Source organism: Lissotriton vulgaris, unplaced genomic scaffold (genome assembly GCF_964263255.1).
Source record: "Lissotriton vulgaris unplaced genomic scaffold, aLisVul1.2 SCAFFOLD_532, whole genome shotgun sequence".
NCBI classification, from domain to species: domain Eukaryota; kingdom Metazoa; phylum Chordata; class Amphibia; order Caudata; family Salamandridae; genus Lissotriton; species Lissotriton vulgaris.
Window position 1 is genome coordinate 679,674 of NW_028245496.1, and position 20,043 is coordinate 699,716.

Below are 20,043 nucleotides of genomic sequence, written 5' to 3' on the forward strand. Positions count from 1 at the left end.
CCATAAACTTACAGACTGCCCCAAGGAGAGGCATTCAATTGAATCGCCATGTCCTCCCATAACACCCCACAAACACCATAACACTCACAGGCCTAAACAGGACCCTCCCACACACGAGAGACAGACAACACAGACACCTTTTCATGCAAACCACAGAACCCGCCACACATTCCTCACCCAAATGATCCTATACACTCTACAATCAACATCACACAACCAGCATCCCATTACATTCTACCCCGTTTTACAACAGCAAACCTAAGAGAATCACCTGGATGACAAGGAATGGGTACAAGAGCATACAGTACACCTATTCTAGAAACTGGGCCCCAGTACAACATTGCAGTCGCTGGCTGAGCAAAAGACACCTCTTCCGCAACCAGGGTAGAAACTCTGAAGCAAGACACGAGACCCCCGGACACAGCTACCTTCCCCCAATGCTTTGTAGCAGGCATTCATAAAATTCTATACTTTAGCTCCCAAACAACAAACATTATTCCCTTTCCCATTTCAGCCGCTTTTCTCTAAGTACCTAGGTCTAAAATATCTCTAACTTAAAACAACCAACACACAGGTCTAGCAACTCCTCAAATTGATTGACTATTTCTAGGATCATACCCACCATCTCCATAGGTAACATGTGGGCCAGTTGTTCCGTAGATAATGTGGATAGCACTGGAGTCACCAGACAATCCTGCCCAGGACTATTTTGTATTTCAAATAACAAAAAACAGTCCCATGTATTAATGCCATTGAGAAAACAAAAGTGATGGGTGAAATGCTTCAACTAATCTCAGCCATTAGTAATTACTTGCATTCCAATCCACTCAGTATTTTCTACTCACTGTACCATTAAGGACAAAGTCCAGCCACATGCAATGAAACGAGTCTGATAATAAACAAACTTAAGATGCCATTTAGAAATTGTCCAACTCAAAGTGTATTTTACAGCCTGCGATTAGAACAGAAAACCCAAGCTTTAAGCTCCCAATGCCAGCCATTTAGCAAAACAATCAGTGATTACTGAGAGGTGATGCTCAGAAAGTACAACATCTATCCAACAGTGTTAGAAATTGGTTACTGGTTGACTGTGGTATGAGCCCTGGTCAAGCAGCAACCACAATCCTAATCAGGGTAAGGGGCAGAAAAGCCCTAAATTAGCCTATCCTCACCCTCTGATAGCTTGGTACAGAACAGTAAAGCTTAACTTCGAGGCAATGTGTAAAGTATCTGTGCAACACTTCAAACAGTAAAACACCACACAAAATGTTCCCATACCAGGTTAAACAAATAGAACTGACTTTAATAAAACAAGACCAAAACAATAAAAATCCAATTAGTAGAACCAGAGCTATTAATCGTTTTAATTTATAGTGAAAAAAAGCACCAAAAGGCATAAAGCATTACTGGGAATTATCTGGTCCATCAGGCCAGGACAAAGTCACAAGTTCAAGCCAAACGCGATGGAGTGTGGGCCGGCTAGTGGGACCCAGTTAGGCCCACTGAACAAAGTACCTTAAATCCTGGTTGCAGAGTATTGCATAGATCTGCGTCAAAGATGCTTCACGCAGCAGAGGCGAGGCTTCGGTTCGGAGATTCGAAGAGGCTGCGTAGCGAGGCCTTGTTGTGTTGAAGATCCTGTTGACAGGGCTTGTGCTACGAAGTCCGGTGCCAAAGATGCAAGGCGCAGCAGAGACAATGCATCGATTTAGACGAGCAGTGAATCTGTGATGCCAAGTTTCGTCGTTGAGGCGGCCTTTGACAAGGGATGCGAAGAGCTTGCGCAGAGAAAAGCATCCCGCAGCAGCGGTTCCAAATCGATGCATCTGTCCCAAGCTGCAGTAGGCATCGATGAGTCTTGCGACTGGTCCAATCCATGCAGTAGCAGCAATGCATCGGTTCTGCTCAGGAATGCCCCGAGTCAAGGAGAGGCATTAGTTTTGCTCGGGGTGCGTCTCTCAGGAAAGATGGTGCACAGATTCGGCTGGCAAGTACTTTCGGCGACTTCCAAAGATTAAGGACTGGGTTTGCACCACTTGGCAGGGTAGACTCACAGATAGCAGAATCCAAATGCAGGGGTTGGAAGCCTGTTATGTCTCAGAGGCTTCAGATCAGGGAGCCAGACAACTTGCCCTTGAAGTCACTCTGGATTCTGTCATTAAATGATGCAGGTTCAGACCTTCTCAACCAGGCAGGAGAGCAGCAGGCCGGCACGGCAAAGCAGGACTCCGGCAGAGCAACAGTCCAGCAGAGTGGCAGTCCTTCAGCAGCACAGCAGTCATTCTTCTTGGCAGAGTATCCACAGGTCCAAAAGTGTACTGAAGTGGTGATGTCTGAGGTCCAGTATTTCTAACCAGTGGTGCCTTTGAAGTGGGGAAACTTCAAAGACATGCCTTTGACGTGCAAAGAGGTCCTACCTTTCTGCTGTGGCTCCAGACTCACTGCAAGGGGTCTGCAGCCCCTTTATGTGTAGGCAGGACACAGCCTACTCAGGCGTGAGTGAGGCTGAGCCTAGCTCCTGCCTCACATCCTGCCAGATATGGCCCATTGAGACATGCCTAAGCTTCCATTGTGTGTGGCTGTCTAGGAGGAATAAACAACCCCCAACTGACAACAACTCCCAGTCATGCGATCAGAGGCAGACTACATGCACTAAATGGCTTAAGCATAAAAATGCCAACTTTCTAAACATGGCATTTCAGAATGGTTATTTAAAATCTGACTTCACCATAAGTTAGGATTCCAGAGACACCAAACTGGAATCATTCATATCTGAACATTTGGAAATGTCTCTTACATGGGTATAAGGCTACTTAAGTTTTTGGCACAAGCAGTGTTGCAGGCCCACTAGCAGCATTTAATTTACAGGCACTGGGTACATGTAGTGCACTTTACTATGGACTTCTAAGTAAACAAAATATCAGCAGCGGCTCCTCTGCTAAGGCAGAGGAGTATTGCCCCACTGCTCTGCAAGCAGTTTAAAAAGAAAAACAAAATGATAATAACTGATATCATTTTAGTTTTCCTTCCTGCTTCAGTACAAAGTTGGTGGGGCTGGGAAGAGCAGGGGGAGGAGTGTTAAGAACACTCTAAAGTGTGCAGGACTGCTCGGTCCGCACTCTTGGGCTGGTCAAACAGTCTTGCACACTTTGTATTTTCCCCACCAGGCTGCAATACACCGCCTGGTAGTGCACATGCACAGTTTCCCTGTCCCCATTTGAGCGCCGAACAAAGGTGCTGAGACAGATTGTCAAAAAGATTCTGGGAGGATGTGTGCTTCCTGCTGGGGCGCGGAGAAGACGGAGGAGAGGTGGCAGCTGGCGGCACCCACGTAAGTCATTTTATTTTATTTTTTATTCCCCCTACCCTGCACCCTCGTTCAGGAGCAGCCAATCCTGTCAAATATGCCAATTGGGTAGGAGCCAATATTACCATCTTTAGAGGAGAGCACATGCACTTTAGCACTGGTTAGCAGTGGTAAAGTGCTCAGAGTCCTAAGGGAAGCAAAAACAACTTGTTTGGGGGTGATTGCAAAAAGTGTCATCTCCAACTAACAGCATATAACAAAAGATTTGCACGCTAAATAATTATACTTTAGTTGTTTGGGGTTATTCAGATAAATGAATACGTGCCCACTGCTAAACTTTGGAGTAAGTGAGTTAAAAAATAATAATAATAATAATCACAACGGGTTCAATCAGTTGAAAGCAACAGATTTGAATACATACAGACTTGAATCAGCCATTTATCCCGGTTAGTGATAAAATTGGTGGGCGCTACTTTTTATAGTGTTATTTTTTCCTTTATGAAAGAGCACTACTAAAGTAGTAAGCAATATTATTTTTATACTATTGATTTGTAATTGCTACTTACGTTCACCAGTCCAAAGTAATGTTCGTTGATTGGGAACTGCTCTGGACCTATGTCTTTTTCCAGAGCAGAGGCATTGGTGCCCTGGTAAAAGAAGAAAATGCACTCCAATTAGAAAACACATTTTAGAAAACACAACATGTGCTACAACTATTGCACTTTCTACGGCCGGCATAGCTTCAACAGTTAAGAAGAAGGCAATTTAAGGAACTAAACCACACTTGCGATAGCTAAAGAATACAGTACGAGCCCAATAAATAGCCATGGCCTATATGACAGAGGATACTGTAGAGCGCTATGATTCAGGGCACCGTTGTGAGATCTGCTATCCTCATTGTTAGCTTAGAAAAGATGTAAACAGTCGAACGAATGACTACAGCGCATTCCAATGTTACCAGCAACGGAAGAGAGAATTAGACCCGCGTCCCTCCTCAAATAACTGGAAGATGTTTTAAGAGTGTCTGTGCTCCCCGATGTGCTTGTTCAGGGTTCCCAGCTATGTCCATCAGACACACCGTGCACAGAATTCAGTTGACATTAATACGGAGCTAACATCTCTGCAAGCAGGTAGGCCTCAAACTGACTTCATGATAAATTACCTGAGGTGTCGCATCTGCCACTATTTTCAGCCGAAACTGGAAACGTGTGAATAAGTTTTTGGGTCTCGGCTAGAAGCGCCGAGAACTATAGTCGTGGGCTCAGCCGACAACGTTGGGTCTCGGCTAGAATCGCACGAAGCGCGTTCTCGCCGAGAACTATAGTCGTCGGCTCAGCCGACAATGAGTGGAGACAAGAGCTGGCCACGCGCTCAGCTTTGTCAATGGCAGAGGCGGATTCCGACGCGCGCCTTGGGATTGGGTCGCGCGTGTGAACTTGTAACGTAGACAGCTCACACGCGCGACCCAATCCCAAGGCGCGCGTCGGAATCTTCCTCTGCGACGGCGTCTCGTGCTCTACCACCGCGGTTTCAGTTTCGCTTGTTGGGTCTACTGTCCATCCGCTGCTTTTCAGAAATCCCTCTCCCAGCTGCTTCTCACTGTGTAACAACGGCAAAATGCTCTTCACCTATGATCTGCGACATAGGTTCGCAAGCACGAACTCAGCGCCCCCGGGCTCCTCCTCGATCCTCCGGCTCTCTCCATCTCTCGGGTCCAGATAGGTCCACTGCCTCAGGGGCTCACTTCATTTTCACACGTCCCTCGTCGCTCTGCTTGCTGACCGGGTCACTGCTCCTTGCAGCGGCCCACACTGCACAGGTTTGTCACCCCTCCACGTGTTCTGGCTCAGTGCCCCCTATCTCCGCATCAGCCACCAGACTCACCTAACTAGTCAGGCGTGCTTCCTCAGTTGTTCCCGGGTAGCTGGAAGTCACTCTGCCGTGTAATCCCGTCTCTGCGTGGCATTCGCAGTTCGTTCTATCAGTCGGGCCGCTACAGGGTGGTGACGGTGGGAGTTTTGCAACTAGGGCTCTGTCTCTGCTGTATCTCGAGCTGTGAGGGGGGGCATCCACTCAGCAACAAAGGCCACACTTTTGAGTTCCGCTGCCCAAGTTCATCGCAGCTGGGTCAGGCTCCAAGTTAATAAATGCGGTGCTTACACAGTATTTCAGGGGGCCAGCTCCAGCTTCCGGGTCTCACCTGCGGCACAGGTCCAGGGCAATCCGCTACGGGTCCGTTTTGATTGTGGGAGCCCAAATCAATTCACGGCCGATTCTGGATGATTCTTCAGGTAAGAGTGGCAGTTTTAGCCCAAACGCTTCTGAACATGTTCCGATGCCGGATCCTGTCATTTGTGCCGAGGTAGAGTGTGGTTAAGGTGATGTTCAAAAACCAAGAGAGCAAAAAGCACTTCGGCAAATGATGGAAATAAAAGGTAAAATTAACGGTGAAAATGTAAACTAAGCAAGTGGACACAATAACATAACACTGCTTTGAGCTCTTTTGGGAGTTAGGAAGGGAGGACTTGCAAGAATATGTTTTTCAAAGAAGACTGTATTCTTGAGTGAAAGCGGGAACCCTCTAGGGGGCATTGTCTGCAGGATGCCAAGGAGATGGGAAATTGTCTTCCAAACAGGGGCTGAGATCCCAAAGGCACATCTGCTGTGTCTGATGGATACAGACAGAGGTCGTTTCTTAATACAAAACAAATCATTGCATGTGTACTTAGCAAAATCATTACACAAACAAGTAGAAAGTCTAATAGCATACAACCTAAGAACACAGAATGACAGAAGGCCTAAGGGAGTAACAAAAGACCATGGGCACATCACGAAAACTCAGGAACTAACTCCTAAGTGAGGACACCAGCCAACTCACTAAACAATAACAAAAAATTCAAAAAGTGCACCCTAGTGCAAAAAAGGGAAGTGAGCTGCCTGGTAGCACAACCTAATAAATGAATACTTGAAGGTAATGAACGGGATATGGAGTACTGGGAAGACGGTCAGATGAACAAGCAGTGGCAGGAGCAAGGAAACTGCAATCCCACAGAGTGCTAAAACCTAAAGAAAAAAAAATACATCAAGGGAGCAGTGGAAGTATTGATACCTGGGCCAAAAAAACTGCTTCGGTAAACGAGTCAGCACTCCCATACTGATAGAACTATGAGTAGCTTCACACGTTTAGGAAACAGGATTGAATTGGCAAGGTCTGGGATGGATAACATCTTCTCTTTTGTGACAAGTTCGGATTGTCTCTATCCTGCCATAATCCTTCCAACCCACCATCAATGTGCAAGTGTGGGTCATGCAGCAGTAAGCAATACAAATACTGTACAACGTAGGTTTATTTCCAGGAACCAAGATTCCAATTGTCAGAGTACGAGTCCGAAATTAGCATTTATCTAGGGTTATCATCAATCTAGGGCCTTTTAAAATACTGAGGATGTAAATTTTGGAACTCTGGGAAGTAAAAACTAGCTTTCAAAGATCACACTGTCTCAGAGTTGGTTGATAGTGAACTCTGGCCTTTCTTGCCACCATTTGTGTTTGATGATTTTGAATGCAGTGTTTATTTTTACATTTGCTTACGTAATATTATTATTGTCCCCCGATTTTTTTTTTCAATATTGCTAGATGGGCCTCAGGAATCAGTCTGCCTGAAGAGAATAAGTAATTGCTATTCAGTTAAACAACATCACTGGACCAGTTAACAAGCATTTACAATGCAATGGTCTCGGCATTATTAAAGGTAGAGCTATTGGCATTGCTCATGACATTTTTTTTTAAATCATAAATAAATGGCATTGTCATTTACATTGCCAATAGCTTAATCGTTTGCATATGCGAGACCTATTGCATTAGCACCCACACACAGGGGGGAGGGGCAGGAGAGCAAGCACAACGAACGAGGAGGCAGGGTAGCAAGCACAGCGAAGGGGTAGGGGAGCAGGCACAGCGAGGGGGCAGTGGCAGGAGAGCAAGCCCAAGCAACGAGGGACAGGGGCAGGAGAGCAAGCCCAAGCAACGAGGGGGCAGGGGCAGGAGAGCAAGCCCAAGCAACGAGGGGGCAGGAGAGCAAGCACAACGAACGAGGGGGCAGGGGCGGGAAAGTAAGCCTAACGAACGAGGGGGCAGGGGCAGGAGAGCAAGCCCAAGCAACGAGGGGGCAGGGGCAGGAGAGCACGCCCAAGCAACGAGGGGGCAGGGGCAGGAGAGCACGCCCAAGCAACGAGGGGGCAGGGGCAGGAGAGCAAGCCCAAGCAACGAGGGGGCAGGAGAGCAATCACAAGCAACGAGGGGGCAGGAGAGCAAGCACAAGCAACGAGGGGGCAGGAGAGCAAGCACAAGCAACGAGGGGGCAGGAGAGCAAGCACAAGCAACTAGGGGGCAGGAGAGCAAGCACAAGCAACTAGGGGGCAGGAGAGCAAGCACAAGCAACTAGGGGGCAGGAGAGCAAGCACAAGCAACTAGGGGGCAGAAGAGCAAGCACAACCAGGGGGCAGGAGAGCAAGCACAGCCAGGGGGCAGGTGAACAAGCACAGCCAGGGGGCAGGAGAGCAAGCACAGCCAGGGGGCAGGGGAGCAAGCACAGCCAGGGGGCAGGGGAGCAAGCACAGCCAGGGGAGCAAGCAACATGAATAGCGGCAGGGTCATGAGGGCAAAATACAGGGAGGTAGGGTGTGAAATTTTGGGATGGTGGATACACAAGAAGGCTTGTCGTGGGTGGGGTGGCATTGTGGTCAATAATAGGGAGGGGGGTGCACGAGCGGCCGGCGGACGGGGGTAGCTTTATGGCGGTCGGGAGTGGGGAGGGTGCGGCTCAAGGGGGGGGGGCCTTTGTTGAAGAAATAGTGGCATGGAATGGGCAGAGGGATGTGATGCGTGGGGGCAGGCTTTACGCGTGGGGTGTGGCCGGGGCCTGGGAGCGGACTAGGTGCAGGTGGGACACAGGGTGTGGGGGCGATCGGTGTGCCCTTGAGGGGACTTGGCGGGCAACGGTGTGCACAGAAGGGTGCACTGAGTCCTTTGTTGGAAGTGCGGGATGGGCGCATTGTACGGGGTGTGACATCTGGGGTGAAGGTGCTGGATGTAAGTGTGCTGTCGTTATGCAGCATGTTGGAGGCGAGGATTGTGCAGGGTGCTGGCCCCTAGTCTTTGTGCGATTGACCCTTCGTCCAATTGAGGCCGGGGGGGGGAGAGCGGGGGCAGTGTGGGGTCGGACGTGGTGGAGCTCGGTTTCCTGCTAAATAAGTAAAGGAAAAAAGTCTCCAGGGCTGCAAGCGTGGTTTTATCACCACCTTCTCCCCCCCTTCTTGTCTATCTCAATCTCACCCCATGCTGCCACACCATTACCTACTAAGCAAAGGACAACTGACCACAAGTGGGAGGAGTTAATGGGTGAGCGATTTAGGAGGTCCTGAGAATGTGTGCAAGGGCCGGTCACAATTCTTTAGTGCAAGTTGGTGCACTATCTGTAGCGTAGGTCAGCGGGTCCCCCGAGAGATGCTGGGCACACGAATTTAGGGTTGGGGGCAGGAGGAGGGGCCCGCGTTCGGAACTGCAGCCATTGGAGCGGGCGAGGAATAGGAGTTCTTAGCTGGGTCAGCCGGGGAGCTTGGGCGGAGTGACTAAGTGTGGGGCACAGCGTTGGGGGGGGGTCCCACTGGGAATAAAGATGGATGCCACCGGACGGACATATTAGCGGCGCTAATAGGGGGAGTTTGGGGGGGGCGGTCGGGGCGAATATGGAAGGTGGGTAGAGGGTCGCATGTGATGGAAGGAGGCGCAAGGGAGAGGTGGGCAGGGGGAACTGCTGGTGCAAAGATGAGGGGTGCGGGAGTGCTGCGCAGACAGTTGCCCTCAAGAATAAGAGGAAGAAAATAACTAACGGCACGGAGGGGTCTAGGTCAGGGGGACAAGGAGTAGGAGTGTGGTCTGTCAAGGGGCAGGCTGGATTCCAGGGTGCCCGGGGGGGTGGCTCAAGGACAATAAGGGGGTGGTGGGGGATGCGAGCCGGGTGGTGAAGTTTGTGTTTAAGTTGGGCATGCTGGACACGGAGGGAGGCAGGTTTGCGGGAGAGGTGTGGCGAGGTGCGCATCGGTCTGCCGGGGCGGCGTTCGGGGTTTGGGGGCTCTGTTTTCGGAGGGAGCACTCGGGGTGACAAAAGGGGAATGGGTGCGGGGCGGGCGTCTATACAAAGGGAACAGAATTAAGAAGAGAAAAAGCGGAGCCGCCCGGCCCACAGATGTCCGGGTGGATGCAACGCGGTTCAGGGGAGAGGGGCGCCCCGTCCGGCAGAGGACTCCCGCCGCCCCCACACCAGCCCACCCATGCTGCGGCATCGACCTACCTGGCGATGGGTCACACGGCCACAGCGCCCGTGCCTTGCCTATCCCGTGCACCGCTTTGTCTTTCGGTCTTGTCGGTGCGGATCATACGATTTGACCTTTCAACCAAGCCATTGGCTTTGGGACAATTTAGGGCAGTTTTCTCTTGTTTGATGCCAAGTTCATTAAGGAACTCCTTCATTTCCACTGAGTTGAATTGGACACCATTATTTCCAGAATTCCTTCACTGCTGAACAATTCTCTCATAAATTCGATAATTACACTTGTTGTGGTGCGTGAAACAAATTTATACTTGTTCCAATGAGAAGTGTAGTCAATATGTACAATCATGAATCTCCTTTGGACTCCCAAGTCATCCACTGGACCGAATATGTCCATGGCCAGTTTGCTCCATGGAATACTTGGCACTGCTACCGAGGATAACGGCACTTTATGCGTTATTTTTGTGTTATCGCTCTCAGCACAGCTAATACAATTTTTTACCTTTTGTTCGACCATAGAATCCATGTTTGGAAACCAAAATGTATTTCTTAACTTGCCGAGGTCAACTACATTACTACTCATACCAGCTAATTTCTGCTGGCTACTGGAAGTATGTGATTGTGCTGGTGTGTGGATTTCCCTCATAATTATGAATATGCTGCACCTGGGCATAATATACAGCTGTGACCCAAACAATTTTGTTTCTAGCTTAAGCCGATGTGATATTCATAAGAGAAAGCACCCAATGTGGTGTTGCAAAGTGTTAGACATATTGGAAAGCTTAACCAATCAACTTTAGTTACTGATTGCAGCATTCAGATTATATTACACTGGTACTAACAAGGTGTAATTTACACCCTGGCAGTATTCATTAGTGTTAGAATAACAGTATGGGAAATTAATAATGTCACAGGATGCACTGTTATATCGCATAATTTCAAATTTTAATTTAGACAAGTATGCTTTATAACCCGGAACTCCTTCAACCTTCTACGCTGCTGTTTCACAATAAGTCAGATGCGTGTCCTTCTAGGACACGCACTGATTTCCTAATGCATCTTGGTTGCGGTTTGAAAAACTCACAATTACCCTCACTTGCTTAGGGAGAACAGCAGTAGCCTGTAAAGAAATATATTTAATGGTGGGCCCGTCGGGGAATAATGGGACTAGTCCAGCTGCATTTGTATAAACCATAAAAACATTCTGGGGTCTGTAGTGCTAATATTAGCATTGCAAATTGGGTCTGCTTGTAAGTCTGTAGCGCATTGTGTCTAAGCTTTAATACGGTTGGTGGAATTTCGGTGCTGTTTTACCTGAAATTCACTATTATTTATCATCATAAAATGTTATTGGTCGAATCAATATTTTTATAAAAAACATTTTTAGAGTTTTATATAGCGCTCCTTCAGTTACCTAACTGTTAAGTTGTGGAAATCTCTTCCTCTTGATCTGAGACTGGAATGTTTCAAAATTACATTCCATAAAAAAAACCTCCAAAACTGGTTCTTTAGACAACCCCGAGTAGTATGGGACTAGGTCACGGGTCGCTTGTGGACTTTGGAGGCTAGCGCAGGGACACCCTGAATGGAGTAACCATGTGCTCTATAAAATTCTTAACATAACATAACCTGTCCCCATGTCGCCATGTCGCCAGCAACAGCTCGCAGTCCCACACCAGGTGAATAAAAGTCGCATCATTATGACCATATCTAGGGCACACTGGGATCAGTCCCTGAAACAGTCTGTGAAAACTGTGCGGGGTAAGGTACGTGTGATGTTAATTAAACTGATTGAGCTTCAGCTCAGTCCCCATACATGCATCCCATCAGGGCTTGCTCAACAGAGCCATATTCGCATCAGCCGCCTGTAGTGCTGCCATACCCTGAAACTGGGCCCAGGATGCTGGTTTCCAGTTCAGGGAGGACCTGGCCTGGAAGTTCGGTCTGGACTGTTCCCCTGGGGCACAGGGTCAAGACTGATTTGCATATGGCTGGGTCCAAACTGGGGTGGCGCAGTGGGCAAAAGAATGATGGATTTAACGCAGATCTTTTGACTGGGGGAGAATGTTTGCATTGTCAGCATTCCGTCCATCATTTGTTTACTGTAACACTTTTCGCCCCAAGTGGGATGAGTATACCCAGACGTGGATCCCTTGCTCACTGTGCCACTGGATTCAAGCTAGCCTGGCTGAGGAAGGGTGACATACCCTGAGACCGGTCTCGGGATGCTAGTTTCCGGTCCAGGGAGGACCTGGCCTGGCAGTTCCGATCTGGACTGTTCTCATGGGGCACAGGGTCAAGACTGATTTGCATATGGCTGGGTTCAAACTGGGGTTGCGTAGTGGGCAAAAGAATGATGGATTTAACGCAGATCTTTTGACTGGGGGGAGAATGTTTGCATTGTCAGCATTCCGTCCATCATTTGTTTTTTGTAACACTGTAGTGCTGCATAGAGCACTGTTACAGCTCTGCAACCCAATCTATGCATCAGTATACACTGCACCCCAGCATGAACAACAGAGGCTTCTTGAGCCACCAACCAGATGCTCCGCATCTCAACCATCAAGGCATTATACATAAGAATTTGATAAACTCCCAGCCAAGGACTGTCCTCTAGCTCCTGAAAGGAGCATAGGACACAGTCAGAGTAAAAATCCACGAGGAAGGTCACAACTTCCTCAAGCTAAGGTACCGAGTCATGGGCATCTAACAGAGCACTCAACCCAGGCATGCTCCATATTGGCAAATTGAGGGGCATACAGTGGTGGGCCACCACTTCAGCACATTTCTTGATTTTAAAAATTACTCTGTATTATCTGTGCAGACTCTGTGGGCACCAAAAAAAGGCAACCTTGTGTTGTGCACTAAAAAGGAACCCAGCTTTGGCCAGCCCCAAGTTGCAGGACAATCAATGTAATCAAAAAACCAAAAGGGGAGTGAAGAGGTAGCGCTCATCAAGCGCTCAAGAGGTGGATCCACACGTGTAGAAAAGAAAGAAAAAGGAAAAAATGGAAAAGTGATGTACTTCCTGATTTGACATGTTCTGAAGCCCTCCCCTGGCTTCTCATCAGGACCTGAAGGAGATCCCTTATACGCTCAAATTTTCAAAAATGGAAAAATAATGTTACAAGATAGTTACTATGTGACGTACATGACAGTCCACATGCAATGCATTATATACCCCAATAGGTATTGTTGACGATATGGCTCTGGAACAAAAACATGGTTAAGAATCAACATATACACTTTGCACCAATGGGGATAGTTACCTGTAAGAAAAAGTGATATATTTTTGTGTGATATATTTTTCTATCCATTATGATTATAGTTGGTGCTGTGATATGCTGTCCAGATAAATCAATACTTAACAAACAAAGAATGTAAAACACACACTCTATACTAAGAGACCGCCAATAGCGCGTCCTCCATTGAATTCGAAATCAGTCTCTGCAATCTATGCCCAGAATTAAAGTATTGGAAGGCGATCTTGTCCCTAGTTTTTACGTACTTTTAATTAACCCCTTTCAAGCCTCATGAGTCTCAGAAACGAGATGGAAGGAGCACCTATAGTCAAACATTGGAAGATAGAAAATGAGAAGCCAATGATTAAATAGACTATCTCTGCAGCGTCTAACTGCTCGTGTGCGGTTAGGCGGCTATGCGAGGAGACCCAGATGATGAAGCATGCCACCAACTGTCCTTTTGGTGGGTGAGGGGTATTTTAACAAAGCTGTGTGTTTTCCATGATTTCTTAGGTGACACCACTTTTCCATTTTTTCCTTCTTTTTCTACTAGGGTGGATCCCTTTGTTTGATAAACAATCAATGTAATCTTCAGACAGAAATTTAAACAGCACCACAAGTCTATTACGACATCCTACCCATGAAAAGTTGCGATTACTGGAGGAAAAATGTTTGAGCTGAACACATTATTCACCGCTAAAGCAGTATATGCTCTAAACAGGTTATAATGGTGGAACTATCAACAATGGAAGAAGACGGGCGTTTGACCAGGGTGGTGGCAGCACCTTGTGATCGCGCTTGGGATTGGCGAAGCAGACTGCGAGTGATCTCTTCTGCTAACCGCCTCACGCTGTACCATTTAGTCGACCCATTTTTTAAAACTTACTTTTAACACTTCCAATTGATTTAATAATTGAGTAGTATGTATTTTTAAATTCTACCTTTGTGTACCGCTGTGTGCGCTGCTTACCGGTCCCCCTGGGCCCCGTTCCACCGCGGCTTGCCTGTGCCGATTGACGTGGAGGGCTAGGTCGGGCGCCATCTTGGGCAGTCCCGGACCCCGGCTGGACTCGAGTTAGCGGTCCAGCTCGGGGAGGGGCTTGGGCTTCAAATAGCGATGTGCCCCAGAGCGCGCAGCGGGCGTGCCGTCTGCGTGCCAAAGGAGGGCCCTTCTGTGCCCGTCCGTGCCTCGGATGGGCCCAGGGCCAGCCATCCTGCCTCTCTTCTATATGACCGAGCTGGGCCCCATAGGCTTATCTATTCCCGCACTGATCTTCTGAAACTGGCTCCCCCCGCTGAGCAAAGCTGCTGTCAGCGGAGAGGACCAGAGTACGTTGCGTCGGTCTGTCCGAGCTGCGGTTTCTCTACCCAGCTCGCACTACCCTCGCGCTCAGGCGCCGGTGCGGATCGCACTACAACTGTCAGAGCAGGCCTAATCAACGCTAGATCTGTGGTGAAACACACCGCTGACATCTTCGAGGTACTGACGGATGGTCAGCTCGATCTACTTTTCATCACAGAGACATGGCTTAATGATTCTTGTGCTCCGACCATTGAACTGGCAGACCCTAGAGGTTTTAAGATTGCCAGAGTGGATAGACCTCTAGGTAGGGGAGGGGGTTTAGCAGTAATTTTTAAAGAAGAGTCACACTTTACCTCCGAGCAATTAGCGGTGGGGGTGGAGGGTGAAGTTCTTCATTTTTCCCTTATTATTTGTCCCCATTTCACGTTGGGGGGGTCCCTGGTTTATAGGCCCCCAGGCCCTGCCATCCACTTTATTGAGACGTTGGAGGATTGTATAGTGCCCCGGGCCCTGAACTATCCCAAATTTCTTCTGGTCGGCGATTTCAACATTCATGTTGACAACATTGGTGCTCTGGAATCGCGCAGACTAGAAGAGGTTTTGGATCTGTCACAGCTCAAACAATGGGTGACGTCTCCGACTCATGCCGGTGGTCATCTTTTAGACTTGATGTGCTCTAACTTTCCTATCAAAATGTCAGGCCCAGAAAAGGTTACCTGGTCGGACCACGACCTTATCAGGTTTTCATGGGAGGTGGACAACGTGGGCAGATCAGCTTTGACACTCCCCGACAGACACCCCCAGAAAATTAACCTGGCTGTGTTTGGCCAGGAACTATTAAAAACTCACCTGCCACTCACACCCGAGTTGGACAAGGCGGTTGATGATTTTAATGGGTGGGTGCGGCAGGCGGCGAATGCGTCCACCAAACATGCTACCGCACCCAGATTTCGACACAGCCTCTCTCAGCCCTGGTTCTCCTCTGAGCTGAGGGAGCTAAAACTGGGTTGTAAAAAGTTGGAGTGAGTCTGGAGGCGCGAGCATAGCTTTGACGCAAAGGCCGCTCTGCACACTGCCCAAAAGAACTATTATGTCGCTATTAAAACTGCTAAAGGGCTCTATTACGCAGGGAGAATAGCCAAAGCGGAAAATAACAGTAGAGAAATTTTCTCTATTGTCAAAAGTTTCGTGTCCCCTGTTGCAGAAACCACCACTCTTCCATCCACTGGGGAATGGTGTGAAGTTCTGTCTAATTTTTTTATAGACAAAATAGCTAAGATTCAGCAGGACCTTACCTCTGCGTCACCGACTGAGAACCCAGGGATGAACATCTCTATTAGGCCTCAGCCCTCTGATACCCAACAGCTCACTAACTTCGCGCTGGTGGCAGAGTGTGATGTTTTGCCTCTTCTTGAGTGCCTTAAATCAGGCTCTCCCGCCGATCCGTGCCCTGCCCGGGTACTGTCATAGGTGGCCAGCACTGTCTGTGGGGATGTCACCCAGATCGTGAACCTCTCTCTTTCCTCTGCAGTGGTCCCTGCTGAATGGAAACAGGCTAAGCTTTTGCCGCTTCTGAAGAAACCAGGCCTTGATGCCACGGTTCCCGGAAACTACCGGCCCATTTCCCTTCTCCCTGCTTTGACTAAAATTTGTGAAAAAATAGTCTTCCGACAATTAGAAAGCTTTGTAGAGACCTCCAATGCTCTGCATCCAGCCCATTCAGGCTTCAGGGCTGCATATAGTACTGAAACGGCACTTGTAGAAATGACGGAGTCGATTCGGGAGTGCCTGGACGGGGGCGGCAGAGCAGTCCTGATTTTAATGGATCTCTCTGCCGCCTTCGATACCGTCCCCCATACGCTCCTCACCGCCAGGTTATCGACTATCGGCATTGGTGGCAATGTCCTGGCCTGGTTGTCCTCATTTCTTTCGGGTAGGACACAACAGGTCTGGATGCCACCTCATGCCTCTGAACCAAAACCACTCCATACGGGGGTCCCACAGGGATCCACTCTTAGCCCCCTGCTGTTCAACATTTATATTACCCCCCTGGTGTATCTTGCGGAACAGTACGGGGCTAAGATTATAGGATATGCGGATGATACGCAGCTACTTTTCACCTGGCCTCACGATCATCTGGACACAGCAAAGGTCCATCTCTGCCTATCCTCAGTTTTCCGCTGGCTAACTCTGGCCCAGCTAAAATGTAATGAGGACAAATCGGAGGTCCTCTTTTATGGGTCTTTCCCTCCCAGTTTTAAAAATTCACTGTGGCCCCCGAACATCCCATGTCCCAAGGAGATGGGTGGCCCTCCGAAAAATCTTGGGATTTGGTTTGGGGAGGATCTAAAATTCGAGGACCATATAAAAAAAATTAACTGGGACGTGTTTTGCTACCTTGAGAATGCTCTGGAAATTTTTTCCATTGCTCCCTAGAGAGGCGAGGGAGACTGTTGCCTGAGCACTCATTCTAGCAAGGCTGGACTATGCGAACTCCCTGTTCAGCGGCATTCCTGCTTATCTGACCAAACGTCTGTTGGTCATTCAGAATGCCGCAGTTCGTCTCCTTTTTAATGTTCCTAGATGGAAGAGTGTTCGGTCCCATATGTCCAGCCTTCACTGGCTCCCAGTACCTCAACGTATCCTCTTTAAAACCTTAGTACTTGCGTTCAGAGCGACTCATGACCAAGGTCCAGTTTATCTAAAGAAAAGATTTACACTCTATGCCCCCACAAGAGTACTGAGATCATCTTCGCTATTTAAAATGACCCTTCCCCGATTCAAGCGAACCAGACTAGGGGGACAGTCCATTGCTGTGGTAGCGGCCCGTGCCTGGAATGCTCTCCCCTTTCATCTGCGCTCCAGTCAATCTATAGCCCAATTTAAAAAAAATCTAAAAACCTACCTATTTAGCAGCAGCATACAAGTTGATCCTTGTTCACCCTTCTTTGCCTTTCCCACCGCGCCAGGATACTCCCCAGTAATAGTGCGCGTTACAAAACTATTTATACATACATACATACATACATACAGGCTGTCTCATTATCAAAATAGTCCCACCATGTACCCATGTCTTGGCGTACTCCTGCATGCATCTCTCAAGAGATGCATGCAGGAGCGAGAGATGCATGCAGGAGCACTGCGCAGGACGGGTTAAAGCCAAGCTTAAACCCTTTTCCTACATTTCTCCACACCATGATGCAAATAAAATGAATATTTATGTTATAGGTCTAAAGCCGGTACCTATAATCATGTTCCGTCTGGAGCAAAGTGTACTCACTGACGAAGGCGGGTGAGTGCTTCCACTCACTAATAACACTATCCGTGAAGCCCTGAACAATAAGGACTCCATATGTATTTCTTTGGTCCTAACGAAGGCCACAGTCCAGTAAGGACTGTTCCAGGCCGAAACATGTTGACCTGACCACTAGGTGTCGTGGACCAGTGACTCATCCACTAAACACCACTCTAGCAACCGCCGCTCGCTGCTGTAAAGGTCTGTGAACCCGAGAGCGCTTGCGTCCAGTTACGAAAGGACGAAAAACGAACCCTGTGCGGGGGCGGCGGGGTCACTACAGAGGATCAAATAACATAGATAATTGGGGGAACGGATGAAACCGCAGGTGTGAGTCCCCGCCCAATAGCCAGAGCTTCAACTTGATAGTTAAAGTGCACTTCCTGGGGCAAACCTATTGTCGCCAGTGAGTATAGCTAGAGAGGATGTTGAGGCCTAGCCAAGGAAACGGAGAGCCACCACGCAGCAACCAGCCATATATAGTGAAGGTGAGCGCCCAGACACGATGTCCAAATACACCAGAAGGAAGGAACCAGACCAGGAGGGACAGAACACAAATGCCGATTACAAGTCCTGCTTGCGACCCCACACTACATGATATATTGCAAGCCATCACTGCCTCCAGAGAGGCCTTAGAATCCAAGATAGATGCTATTGTTACTCATCTTATTTTGCTAAAGGATTACCATACAAAAATAGCGGAGAAAGTTGCGGACAATGAACGAACTGGTGGAGATTCCCCTGATCATGACCACAGTGCAGAAAAGGCTGGCAGTTATGGAAGCCAAAGTGTGAATCCTGGAGAACAGGGCAGAAGATGCTGAAAATAGGTCATGTTGTAAAAACATTCAAGTAGTGGGTATGACAAGAAAACTGGAATGTACTGACATGGTGAAATTTATGACGCAATGGCTGAGAACCGTTGTGACCCTGGAGTGCCTCTCTGAGCTTTAAGTCCTGGAAAGAGCCCATTGGATCCCAGCAAGACGCCCTCCCACGACCAATCATAGCGAGACTTTTGCACTTCAAAGATCGGGACTATATCCTGGCCCAGGCGTGTAAGTAACAGGAACTGAGAATCGACACTGCGACTGTGTGCATCTTCCCTGATTTTTCCAGGGAGTTTCAGAAATGCAGAGCATCCTATCAGGAGGTAAAGCAGAGGCTACGACAGCTCGGACTCCAATAATCAATGGTCTTCCCAGCAAAATCAAGAGTGGTAACTCCTGGTGGAGCACAGTTCTTTCAGTCTCCGCAGGAGGCATGGGACTGGATGGAGGCCCAAAACGAACCAACATTGGAAGCAGAAGGGGGGAATGGCAGAAACAACAGCAGAGTAGCAGAAGGAACCAGGAGCACCGAAGCTGAGCTGCGCCGTTCAGAGCTGAGGCCAGTCTAGGGCACAAGAAAGTAATGGAGGCGATAGCACAACTGAGTGGAGGCCAGGCGGATGGAGAGACATCAAAACGAGGTTCCCTCCCTCAGTACTCTGAATCAGATCCAGAATCGCATGCCTCAGAGAGAACAAGTTTGGAGATGCCCACGGTCAAGCCGGGCGCAGCAGACAATATCATATATCAATATCAATATGATATAGGGCAACGAAGACGTGACCAGAGAGGACTGCAGAATTTCGGCCATGCAAGTAACTAAACAGCCCGACCACAAAAGTAAAAGACGAGATTGGAGTTCTGAGCATACACTCCGGGCAGTGCCCCAAACTATTGACTACTCAGGTCGGGTGGGGACTTTGTGGCTGAGGAGCTATAGGAGACGTCCATCTATGCTGCAGAACTTTGCAGGAGTTCTTCCACGCACCATGTTGCATGTAGTTGCGGTTTGGGTGGGTGGCTTGCTGCCACTGGCCCTGGGGTGGGGAAGTGGGGGCAGTTGGTTTACGTTTTTAGGGATAGGGAATAGAGAGTCACACAGCAACACGCACAAACTCAATTGGGTTATTTGTAGAGGTTCAAGCATGGTTGCACAGTGGAGGCACAGGAGGCTCTTTCCCCCATAACTGATACGCAAATGGCTAATACCCAGGGGTATAAGTACTTGACATGGAATGTCAGAGGTATGCATACTATGCCAAAATGATACAAGATTTTCACCTACTTACAGAGGATAGGGGTGCACTTTGCATTATTAGAGGAAACGCACTTCACAGATAAGGAAGGGCATGTGCTGCGGAAAAGATGGAGGGGCCAGGCGTATTTTACTACATTCTCAGCATATGCCAGGGGTGTACTGATTTGGATATGGGCCGGAGTCCCTTTCCAACTATAGACACGGAAGGCATATTCATAGCAGTGAGGGGTCGGCTACAGGGTTAGGAACTCACCCCGATAAAGATTTACGCTTCCAACAATGGCCAAAATGCATTCTATGCGACACCATCGCAACGCTTAGCCCCTTTACTGATGAGAACGACAATAATTGGGGGGCGGGGGGGCTTTAATTGCGTGGCTGATACAATGATGGACTGCTCCCATCCAATCCTGTGGGATTCACAAACGACCCGAATGTCTAAAATGTTCACTAATTGGCAACAACAATAGGGGCTGA

At 48.5% G+C, this 20,043-nt stretch overlaps 1 protein-coding gene across 1 annotated transcript in view; it reads right to left on the reverse strand.

Annotated features, from left to right (window-relative positions):
• The window catches only part of LOC147666400 (ubiquitin carboxyl-terminal hydrolase 46), a 186,355-nt gene that overhangs the window by 160,877 nt on the left and 5,435 nt on the right, over window positions 1–20,043 (reverse strand). The window contains exon 2 of the mRNA XM_086949090.1: window positions 3,874–3,954. Within this exon, the coding sequence (XP_086805216.1) occupies window positions 3,874–3,954 (81 nt within the window). The remainder of the gene's footprint in view (window positions 1–3,873; window positions 3,955–20,043) is intronic.